Genomic DNA, 24,288 nt, shown 5'->3' on the forward strand with positions numbered 1-24,288 from the left:
ACATTACAGATTCAAACATTGGTCAACCGGCGGCGGGGAACAGTGTTTGCATGCAATACATCACATGTGACAGGCCTGCATGCGATCCTGCTGCTTGGGAAGGTCCCGGGCAGCTTGCAGGGGAACAGCTGACCCATACACTGCTGCGATACACCACAGTAGTGTATGGCCACCTTATCCCTTTGAGGGGCAGATTTATTAAGCTCGGTGAAGTGATATGGGGGGTAATTCTTATTCACTCGGAAAGGCATGATCACTCTCTAATGGACAAAACTATATGCACTGCAGGTGGGGCTAATGTAACATGTGCAGAGAGAGTTAGATTTGGGCATGGGGTGTACTTCAAACTGATATCTATATTGCAGTGTAAAAATAAAGCAGCCAGTATTTACCCTGCACAGAAACAATGTAGCACCCAAATCTAACTCTCTCTGCACATGTTACATCTGCCCCACCTGCAGTGCATATGGTTTTGTCCATTAGAGAGTAATTGTGCCTTTCCGAGTGAATCAGAATAATCCCCTAAGTGTCTGGTTTTTATCACTGGCCAATCAGCTCCTACCTGTTATTTTTCAAACCAAGCCTGTAACGTCACAGTTAGGAGCTGATTGGCCAGTGATAAAAACCAATCAGCTCCTAACTGTGACGTTACAGGCTTGGTTTGAAAAATAACAGGTAGGAGCTGATTGGCCGGTGATAAAAACCAGACACTTAGGGGGATATTCAAGCTCCGTCGAGCATCTCCCGTGGGGGAGATGCTCGACGGGCCATATTCAATGCTGTCTTCCCCGACAGCATTGAACAGGGTTTCCTGTCAGAACGAGCCCGACATCTCTAGCTGTCGGGCTCGTTCTGCCGAGAACAGCCGGGAAGTGACGAGCTGCCGGCTGCAGCTCGTCACTTCCCGGCCGCAACTCGCGGCCACGCCCCCTTCTCGCCGCTCGGCGGCCGGGACATTGAATCCCGACTGCCATCTCTCACAGATGGTTTTAAGCTGGATTTATTAGTAGAAAACAAATAAATACTGCTGGGTGGGGAGAGGCGGTAATTGATATTCAGCTCAAGGAACAGCATTCATCAAACATACATTGGCAATGTTCTTGTCTGTCAGTGATATATCAATATATTAACTCAGGAAGTCTTTTCCTGAGACGGCTCTTTCTGCAAGTTGTGAAACTACACAGACAAAAATGTTATCTAACCTGTTGAGGTTCATACTTTGGTTTATTATTGGTAAAACGGTCAATAGAATGCCTTTTAGTGAGTAACTAAGCTTCTGCCCTGCACACCCACTTGCAGCGCTAGACTCTAAAGTTCACACTGCAGTAATCCTTTCTCTGAATCTTTATTGATACTTTCCATCTATGTTCAGTGCAGACCATTCTACATTCAAGGTTATAAAGATTAAATAGTTCAGAAACTCAATGGTTCTTTAGTTTGAAATTATTGATTGGTAGGTAAGCCTAAAGTTTTTAACCTTGACAATTGCTACATTTTATTATAATTATTATTATGTGTTTATATTGCACTACAACGGTACAGCAGCACCTAACAATACATAAATGAGCATAAAACGATAAAAAAAATGAATTACAGTATAGTCTAGGACAAGCACATTGCCACCATAACTTGTGTTTTGGCTGAAAGGCCAATTCCCTTCTTGTGTTATGTCCTTGTATGGATTCGCACTACTAAACAAGTCATGTGTTTCCTGTACAATTGATTACACATGCAAGTAGATTTGTATATTATGCAAAAATTAACCTCTCCTAATCCTATTCCTATCTCATTCACAATGTGTTGCACGAAATAGAGAATATATTAAACCACACTGATAGAATTCTTGTTTCTCCTTTATCTAGGTAACAAGAATATCAATTAATTATTGTGTTGTAGTACTATTTGCATTGAATCAAGATTGACAATATTAATATACCATTATACATGCCCTGTAAATAATTAGTTGAAAGGTATCTAACACAAAGTTCAATAGAACCATATAAATCATAGATAGCTGTCCATCTTTAGCCATTTTCAGGGCTCTTCTTCCTAACCCCCCCCCCCCCCCCCCCCCCCCCAAAAAATGCAAAGTCTCTAAATTACGGTCTATTTTTAAGTACTTCATAGAACACTGGACACAAGATCAATTCTATCCTTTAACAGACCCTATCAGGGATATTGCCTCAGAGTGATCGTGTCATGGGCTTGATTCCAACCAACCACAGCCCTCTTGTGTGTCATTTACATGTTCTTCCTCTGAGTATCCTGGGTTCCTGCAACAATGATAATAAAAAAAAAACTGCTTGATGTAATGGATTAGAACTAAATTGTAACTGTAGTATGTATTTGTGCACCTCTGGAAGCAGTTATATAGATTGCACACTACACTAGTGTAGGGACTATTGAGATAGACTATAGAAGTTCCTCAACCTATGGGTTCACAGGTTTGTGGCTCCCACAATCAGGGCATATAACAGATTTCTCTTCGACACACTTCAGCCTCACCGAAAGCTGCGGTTATTGCTTATTGTGGGCTGCTATGGGCTATGATTGAGTAAATTAAACAAGTCTGCTTGAATAAGGCCCTAAATATTCTCCTTAATAAACTCCAATAAGTAAACTAGAAGAAATCAGAGGTATATCCTGAGAGTTCATAGGATTAGTAGTCCCTGCCACCTAGACCAATCAGATTGTATTGAAACCGTTCCAAAACCCAAATCATACAAAATTAACATTTTAGTGGAAAAAATGCAACACCACGAAGCCTTGATTGTATTCATGGTTACATGAATGCTGGTAAATCTAGATGAGTGTAAGGAGCAAAAACTATGTCAAGGGGGGAGAGTCTGAGGTGGTGAGAGAAACGAAAATATAACATCGGCATTGATACTATTTGTACGATCATTTTTTATAAATCCTCTTTGAAAAAGCATACTTGACCTCAACCAACTGACATAAATGTGAGTTATTTGGCCTGCCCTCCATACAGCACAGCATTTCTCTAGATTAGCTCCTCATCCTACCCGCTTTACTAGGAAGTGTGCAGGATGTAGGGATCTGGCCACTCTTCCATGGGTGCAGGGTCTATCCATAACATTGCGAGTCTCCTGCAACTTGTAGGAGAGTAGACAAGTGTGCTGAAAACCCTTTTCCTCATAATAGGCTATACTCACACCTGTCCAGCATTATCACAGTCATAACTGATTTGATAGAACAACCTGTTGTCCTAGTTTCGTGAAACAACATATCCCAGCATCATTGGTCTAGGCTTGCTATAAGCTCTCTTGTGAGCAGAATCCTTCATTTAATCTTTATTCTCGTATCTGCATTTATACTTTGTCCATATTTTGGCCCTTATTCTAGTTCACTTGCAAAGGCAAATTCCTTCTCAAATGGACAAAACCATGTGCACTGTAGGTGGGGCAGATGTAACTTGTGCAGAGAGAATTCGATTTGGGTGGGGTTTTACTTCAAAGTGAGATCTATATTGCAGTGTAAAAATAAAGCAGTCAGTATTTTTACTGCACAGAAACAAAATAACGCATACAAATCTAATTCGCTCTGCAAATGTTACATCTGTCCCACCTGCAGTGCACATGCTTTTGTCCATTTGAGAATGAATTTGCCTTTGTGAGTGCACCAGAATAAGGGCCCTTATATACAGATGGGACAGGTCCCATCTTGGCAGGGGATGGCGACGCCAGCCACCATCCAGCGTCATCTGCATAGCGAGAAGGGGACGTGCGTGCACAAGAGGCGTGCGCGTCCCCTTCCGACGGCGCTTCCAGCCGCTCCCCCGGGTCACTGCCGGCTTGTCGGCGGTAACCCGGGGTCCCCGCCGCCTGCCCGCACCTAACCCTATCCGTCTCCTTGAGGCGGAGACGGACAGGGTTCCCGTCGCCGACGGAGATTGAGATGCGCGTGAGACGCACGTCAGATGGTGAGGCAGGCCGCTGGTGGATCGCCAGCGCTGACGTTCTGGCGATTCGCCAGCAAGGAAGAGGCCTGCCCCATCTGTAGGATCTGTTGACGTTGCAGAGCATTGTGGTGCTTTACAAGTCAATGGGGTGTATTCAATGCTTTTTGCTAGCTGTAACAGCGAGCAGTGCTGCCTGCTCGCTCTCGCAGCTTGCAGGGTCAGTATTCAACTGACCCCCTGCACACGCTGTTTCCCCCTCGCTAGGTTTTTGGAGCGAGGGGGAAATGGTGTATGCGGCCGCTAAAGCAGCGAGGCTCGTGGCTAAATGTAGTGGGCTCCCTGCATTAGCCGCAAGCCTCGCTGTTTGAGGGATCTTTGCTGTCCTCTGACAGTGAGGATTTCCCTGGCGTGTATAGGGTAGGTGGCCGTTGCGGGAGTTAAACGGTGAGGATCGCTTGTTTTTGGCGATCCCTGCCATTTAACGCCCTCGCGGGCCACATTGAAAACAGCCCAATGAGGATAATGAAATGGTTGATTCAAAAATTGCTTGCTCTGTGAGTTTGTAGCGCTTGCATGTTGATACTTATTGTAATTAAACTTAGTTTGATATCTATAGCCACAAGAATATTCGGTTATCATGTGTGGTTTGTGATCTGTAATAAATCATGCATCCTCAGCCACTGGTTGAATAATAATTATAATAATGTGCCAACTTAGTGTTTTGCAAGGTGTATTCATCTGATTTCAAATTGTACTTTTTATGTGTATAACCAATTTAACAGAATAAGGAACATTTCATGGTGTAATATGTTTTCTGTTTTATTTTTCAGTAACATTTGTGGAAATGGAGTCTTACTAGCAGCCAGCATCATGGCTATGAGAGTAGAACTGACATCGAGGGAAACAAGGAGTGATCTTTTAAATGAGGTTAAACCACCAAGAACACATGTTACTCCTCTTTCAGATGCAAGCAATAAATCTAGTGATGCAAGTATGTCCAGCCCCATTGTCATTGAAGATACTGCTAGAGTTCCTTCTAAACCCGTGACCATGTTCAACCCTGGACTGAGGCTGAGACTTTCGCCTAAGCCTTTTTCAAAGGAAAAGCCTCCTGAAAACAGAAGATCTTTAGGAATGTTCTCAACATTTACTCCAGATGTGAAGCCACACAGCGATGTGCCATTTCAAGTGTCTAACAGTATATCTTTATCTGACCATGCAAAAACTGATGAAAGTGAAAGAACGGGTCATAGATTATACACATCGTCTTATCAACCGAACCCAGAAGAGAATCAAGGCAGAAAGTCAGAGTTTTTTTCTGCAACTGCAAGTAAAAAACAGACCAGCCCTAGTTGGGTCCCGGGAACATCTAGTCTCAGTGACACAAAACTCTCTTCACAAGCTGATGAAAGGAAAGTTATATCCAAACCTCCGCTAATATCTAGGAAACCCGAATCTTCACATCTGGAAAAAAGCCTTGATGCAAACTCCAGAGGAAACCCTTCAAACCCTGTGGATGAACAAAACGAAAGTGGCCAGATAAAAAGTAAGAGTTCTTTGCTCAATCCCGAAAAGTTAGACAGCTCATCAGTTAGAGCTCAGTTAAGACCAAAACGTCGCCCAGTTTCCATGCTTTTAGACTCCAAGTATGACACTGCAGAAGATCCTAAACTAGTAGATGACCAGAGAACATGGAACAGGAGACCTCTTTCAGAGGACCTTACCTCGCGGTTTGAAACAAAAGGCTTTGGAAGCAAACAAGACCTTCCCTCGGAAGAAACTAAGGAAAATAGGCCTTTGAGGAAAAATTCACTAAACAACAGTATCCCAGAAGATCAAACTGTAAGAGTGAAGGAGGGCAATATTGGAAGTAATAAAACTAATGAACTAAGAACCAGTAGCAGTTTTTTAAGGAATATTAATTCTACACGCATGGAAACAAAGTCCAGCAGAGAGCTGGATGTAGCTGAAAATGAAGGTGTAATGAAGCTGTCGGCAAATGTTAGTAACCAAGCATCAAAAGCTAATAGTAATGATCGCATATCCAGTGACTTAAAGGATGTAGATGACCGTGCTGCTCCTGCAACCCTTCAAAGAAGGATTAGTATTTATCTTGCAAACAGCAACTCTGTAGATGTCCCAGAATCACCTACAAATAAGGAGGAAACTAATTCTATAAAACCTGAGAAGAAAACCACAGGCGTGGTCTCTGATAAAGATATGATCAAATTTGGAAGACCACAGCCCGCATCACAGTCTCATCCAATGACTACGGACTTCTCAAAAATGTATGTATGTTTTTGGGAATCATCATAATCTCCTAAAACGGCTTGTGGTTTTCTGTCCGAAAAAAGATTTGACCTATTATAGTCTTAAATATTACTTTATTGGATTGTCAATGGCAAAATGATGTGGTTACTAATGAGTACAACCACAACATGAATGGCTAAATTGCATCAATTAAGTTGTTCTTGTTTTGGTCACTGAATAATGCAAATCGGATAATATAGGTTTAATCTGGTTTTGGGTGGTGGGTCGCCAGTGACTAGGTCAACAAGTCAATAGGTTGACCATATTAGTCGACAGACAAAAGGTTGATATTGTCAAAAGGTCGACACAAGCAAATAGTTGACATGGCAATGGTTGGCACATGAAAAGGTCAATGAGTTTTTTGTTTTGTTTTTTTATGATTTTTTTTTCTTCATTCGAATAACTTAAAACTTAACAATCCTTGTGGACTACAATTAGGAACTGTAAAGTGTTCAGATCGTATCCTGGCAAGGGTATACATTACACCAGTGACGGCTAACCTTGACACTCCAGCTGTTGCTGAACTACACATCCCAGCATCCCTGCATCAGTTTTAGCATGGCCAAATAGTAAAACTGAAGCAGGGCATGCTGGGATATGTAGTTCAACAACAGCTGGAGTGTCAAGTTAGCCATCACTGCATTACACTAATTTGGGGGCCATGTCGACCTAAAAACATGAAAATAATCATGTTGATCTTTTTTCATGTGTCGACTATTTCCACATCAACTTTTTGCTTGTGTAGACCTTGTGACCATGTCAAATTTTTTTTTTTTTTTTTCTTTTTCACTGTCAACCAATAGTGGTCGAAGTACCAAGCTACTGTCCACCTATTGATCCCCACCTGGTTTGATCTAGGACTACACATGATATTGAGGTCATTGTCAATGATGGCATCCTTCTGAATGTGACCACTAAAGATATCATTGTAATATCACTCAGTGTGTATGCACTTTATCACCTCTCAGGGAGTTCTATGGAAATCGTTGGCGGCATTGCATCGATTTCATTGTCGTCTAGTGATTGCAGTTAAAACATCAGTATATTTAAAGCTGGGCAAAGTATCCTCCACCCATAGAGGCATACAGCAGAAATAATTACATCTGTATATTGTTTTGTGCACTCTTTAAAGATATTAAAGTGTGTATTTTTAATTTAGAGTTTTAAATCTAATGCTTGTATTTTTACTTTTTTTTTTTATCCAGGTTTTCAACTTCCCCTTCTAATGCAGAGCTGAGATCTGAGAAAACCAGCACAGAGAAGAGTGGTTATGTCTCACAAGATTATGGAGCTCAGAAGGTAGGAATCACCTCTCCAAACTCATGTTTATGGGGCAGAGAAGTTGAGGATTTTGGTTAAACTACATTACAGTAGGTGTTTTACATTACAGTAAAGGAATGCTAACTAGGGCATTCTAGCTGCTTGCCATGCCCTGGCACATTGGGTGCCGGATGACTGACAGACAGTTGGGAGTCCGACAGTCATTACACCGACGTCGGAATTCCGACTGTTAAAACCCCATCACTGGGAGTCCCGACGGCCACCGGCTATTCTCCCTTGTGGGGGGGTCCACAACCCCCATAGAGGGAGAATAGAATATGTGGTGAGTCCGCACAGGGTTTTGATTGTGCTCCCCCCGCTGTCTGAGTACAGGCAGTTGGGATCCCGACGTCTGGCTAATGACTGTACATTTTTCATGTTCAAATATCTACTGTAGTTTCTTCTGAAGAAACCTATTATCCTAGAGCCATGTCATAAGAATGAAGTGTTGCTATCCTACAAGCTCCCCCCAAGACTTCATTTAACCGTGTTGCTGATTTAATGATGCTTTGTTTAAAAGTGGCAATGCATTTAACACACTTGAAGGGAGTTTCAAAGGGAAACGGCCATTGAGTCACCACCAAGTAGGTCGACATGCAGGAAAGTCGACATGCAGGAAGGTTGACAGTGTCATTAGGTCAACATGGGGAAGGTCGAAAATCAAAGGGTTGACATGGGTTTTTTTTACTGTTTTTTTGAGCTGACATGTGCCGACAGGTGATATTTCATGTCTTACCATCCACGAGGGTGTGGTAGGAGAACAAAGTAGTGTGGCGAGCGCAAAGAGGCACCGTGCCCAAAGCATGGTGAGCGGACACTGTGCTACAATCTAGTGTTTATGTTGACTATGTGGACATTCTGGTGAATTTTTTTTAATTAAAAACAAAGAAACCATGTCTACTTTTTCAATGTCTACCTTACGCCTGTCGTCCCTAATGACCCTGTCGACATAATGACCCATGTCGACCTTAAGCCATGTCGGCCTACTTGCTGGTGACCTAATGATCCATACCAGTTTCAAAATACTTAACGTGAATAGAGGTTCCCTTAACCCTCTACCCACACATTCTGATTTTGGTCATTTGTGTATTCATTTTTAGCAAAATTGCTAACTGACCATTTCATTAAGTGACTCCATTCTCAGCAGTCAAAATTTTAATTGGATATGATACAGTATATTAAGACAGGATACCATATATAATTGCTATCTCCAGATGATCTGAAAAGTAGGGCAGTACGGACGGTGTAATGGTTAGCATTACTGCCTCACAGCGCTGTGGTCATGGGTTCGATTCCCACCATGGCTCAAACTGCGGATTTTGTATATTTTCCCCGTACTTGCGTGGGTTTCCTCCGGGTACTCCGGTTTCCTCCCACAATCCAAAAATATACTGGTAGGTTAAAATTAACCCTAGAATGTCTGTGTTCGTGTATATATGGAAGGGAATATAGATTGTAAGCACCACTGGGCCAGAGACTGATGTGAATGTTCAAATATTCTCTGTAAGTCGCCGCTTGTGCGCTTTATAAGAAACTGTTAATAAATAAATAATAAATTAAAAAGTAGTAAGGGGAGTCCACGTTTCAAAATAAAGCCATGCTGAGTCATCACACCAGGACAATGTGGCCACATTTGTAATCCATGTGTTCATTTGATGTTCAGGCACACTTGAATTACTGACCCATATGCAACAATAAAGCAATAAAGAGCCTTGTGCAATACATTTCGCAATTGCTCGAAGAATATTTCTCCCATATTGTTCATCCCTTTAAATGCTGATATGCAGGAGATAATGTTTGAAAAATATATGTTAAAGACCTACATGCCTGTCCTCCTATGAGCCCATGACTCTCATTGAGTGTGTCTTCAGTATCTTTGGTCTCAGAGTCTTAAAGGCCTGCAAGATTATTTCCCTTCTCCACGTGCAGAAATCTCACTCTTTTAAGGACCTCCAGGGAGACTGAAGAGAGAATTCACACAGATGACTGTTGGTCAGGATGTTAGCAGTAAGAAAACTGACAGCTGGATCCTGATCTGTAAATGTACTAACCTTCTCCCCATATCGACTAACCCAAACCCACCCTACTAGATTTCTAATCCCCCCCCCCCCATCCCCAATCTTCCCATAGCCTAACTCTCCCTATTAGTGCCTTTTTGTTGGCTAACCCCCCCTCACCCTCCCCAACCATAGCTCCCTAATATGGCTTTCTTCAGTTCTTAACCCAAACCATCCCAACCAGATGCCTAATCCCCCCCCCCCCCCCTCCCCACATCCGATCTCTGCATTTTACTGCCTAACCCAGTGGTTCTGAAACTGTGTGCCGTGGCTCCCTGGGGTGCCTCAGGACACATGCAGGGGTGCCGCGGCTTGGTGGTCTAGGACCAACTCAAATTATTAATGGTTAATTATTTATGAGCAAAACCAGTGCTGGTGGCTGCCAATGATAGAATGTGTACAAACAGAAACAAATCCTGCCCTTTACCACATAACTGCCGCTAAGAATCGCATATAAACCCAATCTAAATATATTTTTTTTGGACCTAGGGGTGCCGAGAAAAAAATTATGATTCTCTAGGGTGCCCTGAATCGAAAAAGATTGGGAACCCCTGGCCTAACCTTAAACCTCTCTCCAGAGCCTAACCGTTTCTCTTAGCAGCCTAGCTCCACCCCACCCCCATTTACCTAAACCTAAAACAATCTGGTGAAACAAACGGTATACACTTTCGAACCCATTTCTGTATGTCTGGTGTCTCATTGGCTCAGGTCACTGACGTGCCAAGTCCCTGGTGCTACAATACTGGGCCTATGAACTAACCCCTTTTTGGCATCAGTGCCCCAAGCAGCAGACTGCACTAGAAGGGATTTAAACCCTGCATAATTAGACCAGTATTGCTTTGGCTGGGAAGGTCTAAAAATGTGGACGGCAGACATGTGGTTGAGAGCCCACCTTTTTCTTCCTCAACCAGAGGAGCCTCTATCCTGGCATTTCATTAAACCAGGCTCTAACATAGCGACAAAGCACTTTCTCTAAGGCTGAACTGCTTTTCTTTATTCCAGGGAAGTTGTGACTAGGGGAATACTATATTCTCTGGCAGTGGTCGAAGTGGGGGTCTGGAGAAAATACGGGTTTCTTTTGCCTTCGGCGCGCTCTCCATGAAAGGGGCGTGGTCATGCAAACAGGGGCGTGTTTTTAAGTGTAATTTACCACACCATAAACACATGGAATGATGCAGAATTCCCATGGAATTAGCCAAAATTCACATTATGCCACACAGTATGAGCCAAAATTCAGGGCCAGAGTGACAGCAGGGACATATGAAGAAGGGGAGGGTGACAGAGTGACGGGGATGGCAGGGAGAGTGAGGGGACGACAGGGAGAGAAAGACAGATGGAGGGATGGCAGGGAGTGTGATGACCGAGAGTGACGACAAAGACATACAAGCAATTCACTATTTTCTTTTTAAATTGGGTAATTTTTTAATACATTTTTTTTTTTTGTCAATACAAAGCAACAGCAACAAAATAATAAACTGGTGTAGACAATGTATTACTTAAGATATCACAGATAACATAGTAACAAACATCAGAGGGCTAGGCACAAAAGGTCCATTAGCAATTCACTGTTTTAATGTTGTTTTCTCAAAATGCTGAACCTTGGAGCATATCATGTAATTTTAATATGTAGCACACAGGAAATCACTGAGGTCACGGGAATAAGAGTCTCTCTTGCTGCAGGGATTGTAGGGTATTTTTGGCTCCAGTTAATATGCCGTCTGAAGTGTGTTGCTTGTTTATTTCGTTTTCTGTTCACATGTAGTAGTCCAACCACTTCCTGCTTTCTTTCCCGAGATTGTTTAAGGTTCAGAAAAACAATGTGGGTGAAGATACAATCCAAGCTAAGAGCTTTCTTTGTATTCAAATCTTAAGGGAAGGAAGATGTTGGAAACAAGAAGTTGTCCTTCACTTATTCTTTTACATGTGTATTTTATTGTAAAGCAGGAATGGATAGAACAACCTGTAGCTAGTTTAACCGAACATTAGCAGCATCACTGAGTATTAAAGGATGTGTGTTTTCTGATGTTGTGAAGGATGCAGTGACCCTACTATAATGTATGTAAGAGCAGAAAAGACTACATGTGATAGAAGCCATGTCCTAACCACAGACAGAAACATGGAGGCACAAAGGAAGCCATAGGATGATTGATAGTGGAATGGATAGGGTTCCACCAACACAACACTTATATGAAGCAATTGGAGGTGATGACTTTGGTCAAATAAACTTTAGCTAAGGGATGGACATTAAAAGACGATGGTTAGCAACCATAAAGTTCCCAATTTCATGGAAGTACTATTTCCATCGAATTGCAGATATTCATTAGTTACTTCTGTGGACAATTGGGTATTATGTGTATATGTGTGTGAAGCTCTGAATGCATCAGTACATGCCCTCATCAATGGTTATACTGTAAAGCATACCTCCCAACTTTTAAAAGCAGGATATTAGGGGTACATTTACTAAGATGGGAGTTTTTTACTGACTATGGGATGTTGCCAGGGCCAGACGTCCCGACGGTGACGCCGGGTCTGTAGCAGAATAAGGCACAGGAGTGTCGAGGCCGTCGGGCAGCCTGTGTGGGCCATGGCTCCTAGAATCTGGGCTAGAGGATAAAAATACAAGGTTGTGAGGTCTGTGGTGGGCTGTGCCTATACAAGTCTGCAGTGTTAGGGCTGTCTGTGCACTCTGCATGCTGGATAGGCACTGACATTCCTTGTTTGGTAACCCAGAGTCACTACTTGCATGCTGAATGCAGAAACAAGTCTATAGGCTTCTATAGGTTAACTTTTCCCCTGTCACCCACTATCTTTGTGTCCTGCCTCTCCAGTAACCCACCATATCCCTATCACCGCTGCATTCCCAGTCTCCCACTATCTGCCTGTAATCTTAACATTACGATTGTATGGCCACACCCCTTCCTTGAAAAACCACATACCTTTTTACCTTCGACATGGGCTGTACCTTTAAAATGTTTATCCCATCAAGGGGCACTAAAATCTATATTTGCTTACCAAAAAAAGTTAAGCTCATGCCAGCCCTGGATGTTGACCAGAGCAATCAATCAGAATCTATGTATAATCTTGTAGAAAATGCTAAATAAATAAGTAGAATCTGATTGGTTGCATGGGCAAAATCCCATATTCAATAGAACTCCCATATAAATGTACCCCTTAAAACTCCAGAAAAAAAGGGTGTGGCTTAATGGCAAATAAACTATTGCAATCCACCCCCTCTTCCCCATTTTCCTCAAAATGGGGACATAGCCATCACATTGTTAGCTGCTGGCTATTGTTAGCTGCTGGGGAGATGGGAGGGGTTATAGTAAGTGTACAATACAGTTTGGTTGATTACCAATCCACCAGTTTAGATCATTGTTCTTTGGATGAGACCACACTCCACACCACAAGTCCTGACCAATATAAATGTCTCTTTATTGTCACTCAAGATCCTGGATGGCTACTGTAAGTCTCTTTCCTGGGCTGAATGTATTAGCATACTGGTAACCCTGTTATTGTTCATCCCAGAATTGTGTGTATGCGGTGTGAGAGGCCTTGCTCTTGAATTTCCGTTACTACCTGTGGTGTAGATGCACTGGTCTTGTTTCCATGGTGGAACAGTAGGGACCATCCAGTGTTTATGCTATTAAAATGACCCTCTCCATTTTAACACGCTCCATGCCTTTACAATAGTAATGGAGCTTGTAGCAACAATGCGTTTTAGTTTCCACAATTCCGTGAGGCAACCTAAATACACAAATATGGATAATTGGCCTGATTTGTGTTGATATATATCTGAAACTACCCAACAACGGTTCAGTACAAACATAATCAAGATAAATTCAAACATTGTGCACAAATAATTTCCAACACCTTGATCTCCACATGATTCCCATAAATCGGCAACTACTGTGCATATAGAGAACTAATGAGTCCAAACCTGAAGCACCTGATGATCTGTAGAAGACAACAGCAATGCCTCTCCTCAATATAAATACATAGAAAGTGCTATATCCAAGGCTAGGACATACATGGTCTTAACTGTGACAAATTGACATTTTATTTCAATTAACTTTTATTTATTTTTTTATGTATTTTTTTTACTTCCCTTAATTCACTTCTAGTCCATGACTTTGCTGCAGTACCATATTTCTATATTTTTATTATTCACTGATGCATCTCTATATCTTTATTGTTCATTGAATAGTCCTATTATTTAACTTTAGTAACCTGATCTCTATATATATATCTTGAGTCTTTTGTACTTTGACTATGTGTATATGAAATATCAACTTGAACATCCTCCTCTAAAGCTTCGTCAAAATGCACGCATCCTGTCGATTTTCACTGGTGAGCTTTTATAGTGTGGACTATGCACCAAACCGGCAGCAGTCCTTTGCATTAATTCTGTACATCAGGTTCCCAGAATTGAAGAAACACTTAGCATATGATTACTGTTGTTGAGTTGTTAAACCCTTTGAGTGCCAACATCTCTGAGAGATGCACAAAATATCTGCAAAATTTGCCAGTGTCACTCATATTTGTTATATAAATTCAATTAAAAATTATGGTGAAAAAAGATTGTTCCCTATATAAGGCAAATATTACAGGTCATTGTGATGAATAAAAAAAAGGTTTTCTTGGCAATTTTTACACCTATTTTGACAAATTCACAAAGCGTTAATCAAATTACCAAAATATATCACTAAAATGTAAGAGTCTGCACTAAAGTATTTTGTGCAAAAGTTGTCTACGTCTCGCTGAAAGGGTCCACACCCCTGACACACAATACTTGTTTTGTGTAATACTTTAGAAGTAGCGACAGGGATGTAATTAGAGAAAAAGACTGCACAACTTGCTTGTAGAAAATATCTATCAAAAGGTTAAATGAACCTCCTTTATTTGGCCCGAGGACAAATACAAAGAAATGTACTTTTATTATACTATGGATCAGTCACATAAATAAGCAGTGTCACATTGCAGAGATGTGTTATGCATTATGACACTAATGGCAGCGAGTGAAACTACATCTTTATCTCTCATATATGCACAAAGACAGAGGTAATCACAGGGTAGCAGACTAGCTTTCAAAGCATTTGCTATAAGCAGGCTTACTAGTACTGTATATAAAAACAATTAGTGTGTGTTTGAGAACCATGTCTAACCTGATCAGTGTGTTAATTAGTAATTAAAATATAGACCTATAATATAAGCTTTCTTACTAATCAGATGAACTAGTGAACTTGCTAACACGGTATCAAAGGAAGTTGTGCATTCCTTGGCGATCTAGGTGCGTATGTAGTCTTGGCCAAGTTTTTTCACCAGGTGAAAAAACGGCAAAGATTAATTTCTCAGTATTCAATCACTGGTGTTTTCAATTTTTTTTCTTTTATTTTTTTTTTAGTGCATTTTCGCCAATGCCATTTCCCTTTTTGGGGGGCGCGAAGTGGCATGGCCGAAAACTGCTGCGAATTCGCCAAAAACACGTGAATTTGCAGCAGCTTCACTAATTTTACATGTTTTTTTGCCAATGCTACATTTTCACCTACTTTATAATTAAATGCCATTATAAGCGTCAAAATCGCATCGCATGCCATACCATAACGGCATGGGATGCGATGCAATTTCACTACGTTTGCGTACGAAGTAAAATCGGGCACCGTGCTATATCACAAGTACCGTTGTTTTATAGTTACCTGGAATTTATGTTATGAGTAAAAGTTAAAATGTATTTCTTCTATTGGTTTTTCAATTTAAACCCTTTAGGCATCTCCTTGATAATTGTTAATGCAGATTTATAATATGCTGGACTGCGACAATCGTACTGCCTGTGCTCTTCAGTTTAAGGGTGATGAATCTTTCATGTTTCCCAGGTCCTGATGTCCACCTCAGCATGCTTGGGTCCCTTATGACGCAGAATATATTGATGTGTTGCTGCATGTTTAGAACTATGTAAGGTACTCTTTACCTAGATGGGCGCCAGCGATTGAAATCGCGGGCGTCGGGGGTAAAAATCGCGGGCATCGCGGGTACATAAAAATCTGCTACCCGCGATGACCGCGATTTTCCCATAGGGAACAATGTTAAAAAGGCTGATTGAGCGCGATTTTCATGTAAAATGCCTCAATGCCCGCGATTTGGCCATAGGAATCAATGTCAAATGGGCCACAGAGCCCAAATAGGCACAATTAACCCTTAAATGTCCCCCCAAATTTTTAACGCCACCCCACGATCCACGCCAACCCGAAGCGTGGCGAGCGGCGGCGGTACGCGTCCTCCGACCTTTTCATGCCCTACTATCCACTAGGGCGTGGAGTGAGAATAGAATAGTGTGGCGAGCCACCGAGCCCGAAGCGTGGCGAGCGCAGCGAGCCCCGCGAGGGGACGCGGATACCTTCACAGGTAGACGCGTCCCCTCGCGGGCTTCACAGGTGACCGCGTCGCCACGGACTAGTGGATAGTAGGGCATGAAAAGGTCGGAGGACGCGTACCGCCGCCCCTCGCGGGCTCGCTGCGCTCGCCACGCTTTGGGTTGGCGTGGATCGTGGGGTGGCGTTAAAAATTTGGGGGGACATTTAAGGGTTAATTGTGCTTATTTGGGCTCTGTGGCCCATTTAACATTGATTCCTATGGCCAAATCGGGTCCATTGAGGCATTTAACAGTAAAATCGTGTCCATCGGGCCTTTTAACATTGATTCCTATGGCAAATCGGGTGCATCGCATCGCGGGCATCGCGGGTACATTTATGGCCGGCCGCGACCGACGCGATTTCCATGTTTAACATGGGTTTCAATGGGAAATCGCGGGCATCGCGTCGGTCGCGTCGCGGCCAGACATAAATGTACCCGCGATCACCACGACGGGCGCCCATCTAGGTAAAGAGTACCCTATGTAATTTATCTATCAACCATATGTATTGATCATGGTTCATTTGGTTGATTTTAACTTTTTATTCTTTTTCCCCCAGGAAAAATCAGACTGGAGAATCAATGAGTTAACAGAGGAGAAACCACCACTTAGACCAAGGAGGTCAATCAGAAAAGTAGATGCATGTTTACAACTTGATGACAGTGCAGATGTTACCAAAGAGGGACGGTACTCATTCAAAGATAGCAAATCTAGCCCTACAAATGATGTATCTGAAAAAGTAGCGTATTCCGATGAAGCGGACAGAACTGTGAAGACTGTGAAAGCCACAATGTTTGAGCATAAAGTAGAAAGACATAATGCTGCTGAAGTATACCCTGCAAGAGATCCTCTATCTAGCTATTCTTCCAGATCTGATGCCTCAGTTGAACGTCCAGATGCTAAACCTGAAACATCGAGTTGGTCAGAATGGCTAAGTGGTGATAGTGTTAATTCAGTATCACAACACAGCAAAGACTCGGATAAGTTTAGGGAAAGGTCCTTAGGAAAGTTTTCATCTCCTACAGAGGATAGTAATGTTAAAGATTTGCTACACAGTATCAACAAAGTTGATAACAGGCGAATCGAGCCAAGGTTTGAAATTATCCAATCAGTTGGTGAAAAAGTCTTAAGTGAGTCTGTCCAAATGGCATTTGAAGATAAAGCTACGACTCTTAGATCTCGAAGATCTTTCCACAAAAAAGATAGGGAACAGGAACTAAAAGGGACAGAGGAACCTTTTACAGAGCGTCCCTCAGCAAGTAGTCTACAAAGGAGCAGGAGTGAATACATAAAAAGACGAATCCAGGGCAGTCCACAGGAAGGTTCATCTAATATACTGTTTTCTAGAGCCGTTGATGTTTCTTTTGAGAATAAAAATGTGTTTAGAGGAGAAACGATTGAGAAGACAACAGCAGCAGCTGAGAGTCCTTACATAAGAGAAAGAACTAACATAGCCAGTATAAACAAAAGTGTAGGCGATGAGAAACTATCTGATTTTCGGGATAAATCCTATATATTAGAAAACAAAGCAAAAATAGATAATACACTGGAAAAAGGTACTATAGACCACCCTTCTTTTGGAATCCGTACAGAAGATAGCAAAGGCATAAACCGATATTTTAGTGATTTTAATCGGCAAACATACAAGTCAAATACGGACTCTTTAGAGAGAGACTTGAAAACATCTAAACCTGTTAAAGATGAACCAAATGTTAAAGAAATGAAAAGTACATCCCCAGCTCAAGAAGTGAGAACACCATTACATAATCTGAACAGGTTTTCAAGTGATAATGAACCGGGAACATTAACTAAAGTCCATTCAGGTGCATCAAATGACTTTATTAATGTAAAGTTAAATCAAGAAACTGATAAAATAAAGAGTGATTTAACACCTGAATCACTCAAGGAAGAATCTAAAGAAGACCTTACGTCGATGAGAAGGAAAGCCTCAGTTCATGCTAGGGATGCAAGAAATGATGGTGCAAGAATAACATCTGATCTGTTAAAATCTGAACTCGAAAAAAGGCAGCCACCAGATTTGACTTTGAAAAGTGAAAATAAAGACAAAGTGAACACATCTACTGCTAAAAACACACCTCCAATTGAGACAAAAGCAACGTATTTTGCAGTTACCTGTGTGGATAACAAAAAAGAGAAGTACAGTTTTGAAAGCCTGAGTAACAGTGCATTCCATTCACCAACAGAGGACTCTTATTTTCAGCGTGATATAACAACGAGCAACATGTTTTCAAGGTCATACAGTGATTTTGTCACAAATGAAGAAAAAAATACTAAAGGTGACTTGGGAACCATAAGTGCCTCAAAGGAAATAAAAACCATCAGAAACCAGAAAACCGTTCAAGATGATTTAATAGGTAAGTCAGAAAAGACTTCAGAAAGACAGAATATTTTTGACATTGATGAATTGCTCAAGAGACACAAGAAAAAGCCAAGCCTTAATGATAAAGGTCCTACATTTAGAGAGCCTTATGTGAAAACGCCACAAAAAACATATAAAATGGAGTCTGAGAATACACAAGATCAAGGTCTTCAAGATTCTCCTCTTAAGCTTGATACAAATTACAAATCAAAGGCTGTGGACATCGATTCTTTGATGGCAGACTATAATGCTAATCAACAGAAAGATAAGGAAACTAAGTTTAGGGGTGAAGATCAAAATCTCTTTAAGTGGGAAAGGTCTAGCTCTTTCAGGGACAGTGTCTCAAAAGGTTCTAGTACTAACTATAATGATCCTCCAAAACATGTGACCTCTACAGAAGGCTACCAATATGAGTCTGTTGCATCATGGTACAGTTCTCGAGAAACTACCTCCACAAAAGACTATCCTAAACATGATCCACCCAAAAGTTCTGTTATCTTGGATAATATGCATTCTCTTGCTGAGGCAAATCTTGAGAAAAATCAAGAAAAAGGAAGGGAGAATCAAGGTGTCCATGCACATTTAGGAACAAGTCACAATATAGTTAGTTTAGATTCTTCTGTGGACTCTTATACAAGAACTCGTGTTGGCTATAAATCTCGATCCACACATGACATGGATATGCCAACAACAATGGCCGACATGTCCACTCCACACGTACCTGAGTATGAGAGCTCTAGGAGAACAGATAGGAATTCTACTGCAGTAGATGAAAGACAAGAACTTTCTGAACGAAGAAGCCCAAGGAAAGCCAGTGATTTAATCAATTTGATGTTAGAAAATAAAGAGAGGAGAGTGGAACAGCACCATACTAGGCACCGTCGAACTGTAGAGCTTCCACAAGAGCCAAGAACACACAGGAAAACAAACCAACAAGAACAGGCACAATGGGAAAACAAGGTATACAAATAAGATTTCTCATTCTCCTTTCACTGCATCTATATTTTATGTGTTTGTGAATATTTTTTTTATTTGCATACCCAAACAAATCCATTCAGACAAAGTGTAAAGCTGTCTAGAAAAAAACATTTGGTATCCCAATTGCACACTGAGTGAAACATAACAACATAATAATCAGATAACACAGAGATTTTGGTTGCGTATATTTGCAGGCCGTACGTCAAGGCATCTCTGTCACTGGGGGTCCCTAATACTGGGTATGGGTCTGGGGTGTGGGCCCCCAACATGCCGACACAGGCTGAGTACTCCAGGGCAGCACACAAATGAAAATTAGTAGGGGTTAATAAGAAGCACATAGGTGCTATGTAGGGAAGTGAAGGTGTGATTAAAATACAAAATATATACAACGTGATAGGAAAAAATAAGTGTTAGTAAAGCGTTAGGGTGTGCTAACCTGGAGCAGACCAGCTCTACCAAAGGTAAAGCTGGCCATACACTTTTCACCTCCCATACAACAGATCGGTCAGAGAAATCAGGTGAAAAGTTGCTAAATCGCATTTGTTTGATCCAATCCATGCATCGGAGTCTGATTTAGGACCTACTGCACAAAGGATCTGTTGGTTTAGACAGCCACCGGCAGCGGGGAATGGTATCACATGTGATATATCACATGCAATAGGGCTGCACGCAAAAGCTACCGGGTACGTCAAGGGAATTCTTATGCAACTTCTCCCACCGAGAAGTTGCATAAGTCTATGGGGCCTTTAGTGTATACTATTTGGAAAAAAGTGCTTTTGCCATAGGTTCATCTGTATCTTTATGATAAAGTAGCTATAAAACTATTTCCAGGTGTACATCCCCGTGTCTTAATATACTGCCTGGTAGGTGTAGTTTATCCACCTGAGAATTCCACCCTATGTTAGCTGCTTTTCATCTTGATCAGTGGCTCCTAACTTGAGGAACTATTGCCCCTCCGGGTACTCTGCAGACCAGTTGGGGGTACTTAAAAATATTGATGGTAAAAAAAAGAAGTCTCCTGATGTAAGATATCTCCCATTGCCTTGGAGACGAACCACATTGCATCACTTCTAGTGTTTATTCTAGCACTCACCATCTTTGAAAACTCATGCAGTTCCTCTTCCCTGCCTGGGGTGTCGCTGTCTGCTGTAGTGGTTCTAGCACAATTTGGTCTGTATATCAGCACTGATATGCTAACCAGACCTGTGCAAGAAACACCACAGCAGACAGCGACACCCCAGGCAGAATTGCATGGGTTTTCAAAGATGGTGGGTGCTAGAATGAACACGAACTTCCGGTTCCATCCCCAGTGTCATCAGCATCTCCTTGTGCTTTTTCCCAACCTGCAAGCCACTGGGAGCTGCCCTCACACCAGCACTCGCAGGCGCGTCCCAGTCTCTCGGCGGGGATGTTGCGTGTCCCTACCCGTCTCCGCTTCAGGGAGACGGGCAGGGTTAGGGGGGCACTCAGGGCGGCGAGGGGTACCTGTACCGACGGGGGGAGGCGGCAGGGACCGGAGGCAGGATCCGTTGCCAGGGGGTGTGCGAGTGTCTCATGCGCGTGCGCCACCTTGCCGGGCTGGCGTGATGGCTGCAAACATTAAGCCAGCCCCATCTGTATGACGACACCTCTGTATAAAATAAGCAGCAAGGTCGAAGACACGATTTATTCCAACATATAAACAGCAATAAAATTTTTAAAATCCATACAGCAAAGGAGGAGGAAAAGGGGTAAGCAGGGTAACTCTCAGTCATACGTCTGCAGAAACGTCAGACCGGAGCAAAACATACGCGTCTGTGTCCGTCAGTTGTGCGTCTATTGCAAGTGCCGATGCCGGTCTCCCCCCTGTCCTTTGGGCAGCGGTCGAAATCATTAATTGAGGAAAGGTCCCCCATACACCACACAGTGGAATATCCCCCTGTATTAATGTGGAGTCCCGGGAGAAATCTTAAAGAGAATTTATCCTAAAGATAACTGAATTGTTATCGCTGATTAACGCACTGGTCACCTATTACTTTTTTGTCTGTCTATGTTAATTTGGGATGGGCGTTAACTCACTATAGGAGACCTGCTGCTAATACTATCAGCGCAAGGTTTAAAATAACTTCTAAACATCTGTATAAAATAAGGATGTGGCACTGAAACGCATGATGAGCAAATGAAAAACCAATACACTGCATCTGACTGAAGGGTTTACTTTCTAAGGAGCAGTGTACATAACCTGAGTTGTGAGTATTTTGCCTGCATAGCTACAGATACAGGACAGAAGAGTATACAGTGCATGTGAAAAGTATTCACAGCGCTTCACTTTTTCCACATTGTTTTATGTTATAACCTTATTCCAAAATGGAATAATTAATTTTTACACACAATACCTCATAATGACAACGTGAAAAAAGTTTTCTGGGAGATTTTTTGCAAATTTATCAAAAATAAAAAACGAAGAAATCACATGTACATTAGTATTCACAGCCTTTGCCAAGAAGCTTAGAATTGATCTCAGGCACATCCTGTTTCTCATCCTTGATGTTCCTACCTCTGGTACAGATGGAGCCGCTCTCATCTGAGCGGCTCCCATCATGCTGTCCAACCAACGCTATTGTCAGCATGTCTGAGACGCTCGAGCACCCCATTCTCGGCAATAGGCAAAGTGTGTAAGATGCTCGCACAGCCATGCACGCCTATTGCCAGTGGCTGCCAGATGCTGAAATTTGGTACTCTGGCAGAAAGGGAGAGAATGGCCCTGTCTATATGTTTTAACCAGCCAATAGTCTGCTACTTGAGATTTTTAATTGTCAGTGACGCTGTTTGACTTGGAAATGTTATGTATTATATACACTTCTGCAAAGATGTCCTCTTTGGTCATATAGTCATGTGGCCCTTATGTATTTACATGGAGTTGTCTTTTAGGAATACTCTGAAAAGGAAGAATCAAAACCACGTCCAACAAAATTACGGGACTTGGAATTCGAAACAGATCTGTTTGTGCTAAAGAGTCAAAATCGACATAGAGAACGAACCGTGAGAGCAGAAGAGGTAGGAGCTTGTTTTTATATACTATGTAATGACATGTGTTAAACTTTTTTTAAGGGGGGAAATAAAAGTAATTTTCTTGATTTTTTTGGTTTCATTAAAAAAAATATTTCTGTAATCTCATGCAAGTGTTATATCAAGCTTTATTTAAACGTATAATTTTGAGTATCCAAATGCCTGTGCCCAGTTAAAGGATCCTGTTTTGCAGCCGTATAAATATGCGTGCTCATTGTTGTGTTCCTTTTCTACCAATGTAGGTCACTTTTTTTTTTTATTAGTACAGTTTGGTTCCAGAGACTGAAAATGTTACTTGTGTGGAGCACATCTGCGTTGCTACTTAGCTTCTTGTTCAAGTATTTAAAGTGACAATGTTTAGGTTTTATATGTATGTCATCCATCGCATGAAAAGTAAACGAATAGTGCCTGGTAATAGGCAAAAAGATAAACAAGTGCGTGCACAGCCATGAAAGGAATGTGCAAGTTGCTGAGGTAATACGATTGCCAAGAAAAGTCTAATGGGTTCTTCAGCAAAATCATTTTTTTATAAATTATACTTAATGTCTTTATCAAACACCTGGAATGAAACCATTTGAGTCTGAAGGATAGGAGCACTAATGATCACGTGTATAATATATGTAAAGGAGCATTAGTTATTACGGTAGTTATTACAGCTGACAGTCTTACTTAAAATCTCCACTCCTTTTATTTTTTCAGAGTTGTATATGCTGTGGGGCATTAGGGCTTGTTCTCATTAGAGATTATCCTTTGAACCGAGATTATAAAACCAGGTCATAAATCAGTAGTCCTCCACTCCCACACGTTATGAACTGCTGATCATATACATCTGGCCTTCAGGCTTTATCTAGTTGAACATTTAAAGTTCACAGCAAATCTTTTTTTTAAGCACTGGAATAGTACATTAACTGCTTTGCTTTTATTGTATGAACTATATATATATATATATATATATATATATATATATATATATATATATATATATATATATATATATATATATATATATATATATATATATATATATATATATATATATATTTCTACAGATTTGCTGATTGCTATAAGGTGTTTTTTCTTTTCGGTTGTGTTGGCCACATCTGAAAGGCTTATTTCATACAAGCGCTCTTCGGATCTTCCATCACTGCACTATAAACAAACTTGCGTACAGGGGTGGGGAGATAGCAAGAATGATCCCTGAAGGGGTGTACAAGGTTAGCCAGGAACGCACCATGTATACACTGTGTAATACAATACCCGCAGATAGTGATCATGATAAGCCGAGAGTAGCGGCAAACGAGTGCCTGACAGTGTGTAGTTCCGCTTCCGGTCGTGGCACTCGTTTGCCGCTACTCTCGGCTTATCATGATCACTATCTGCGGGTATTGTATTACACTATTGTTGGAGGGATGTTAGTCTGCTCCATTTTTTGTGCAATGCCAAGTTCGTTATATGATTGGTATCTTTATTGATAACTATGCCGGACCGGAAGTGACGTCTCCTGCGTGTCACGCTGACACGCGGAATTTGGATGGTTTATAATTTTGGTGGGTACTTGTTTAGTTTCGCAGCGGCCGTGCGTCTGAGTCCCCTTGCGGGGCTCGCCACGCTATCTAAAATTAACTCTATGCCAACGTGGATAGTAGGGGTATGAACGATTTTCATTGGCATAGAGTTCATTTACCTTATTTTTGATAGTTTAGTGAGCGCAGCAGCCAGAAGTTCACCGCGCCCATACTGCCGCCGTGAAACTAAACAAGTACCTTTTGGTGCCCTTTTACCAGCACACACAGGGTATAAATAGCGCTATATCAGCAGCAGAATCCTTGCTGTAGGAACTGCTGCCTGGTTTGTGCTGTGCTACTTGTTT

General features: G+C 41.6%; 1 protein-coding gene across 1 annotated transcript in view; it reads left to right on the forward strand.

Annotated features, from left to right (window-relative positions):
• KIAA1671 (KIAA1671 ortholog) overlaps positions 1-24,288 on the forward strand; it is a 195,310-nt gene that overhangs the window by 47,098 nt on the left and 123,924 nt on the right. The window contains exons 2-5 of the mRNA XM_083146381.1: positions 4,750-6,207; positions 7,435-7,528; positions 16,572-19,352; positions 22,281-22,406. Coding sequence (XP_083002507.1) covers positions 4,790-6,207; positions 7,435-7,528; positions 16,572-19,352; positions 22,281-22,406 — 4,419 coding nt within the window. The 5' untranslated portion in view covers positions 4,750-4,789. The remainder of the gene's footprint in view (positions 1-4,749; positions 6,208-7,434; positions 7,529-16,571; positions 19,353-22,280; positions 22,407-24,288) is intronic.

This window comes from Crinia signifera, chromosome 1 (assembly GCF_055691185.1).
Source record: "Crinia signifera chromosome 1, ASM5569118v1, whole genome shotgun sequence".
Lineage (NCBI taxonomy): Eukaryota > Metazoa > Chordata > Amphibia > Anura > Myobatrachidae > Crinia > Crinia signifera.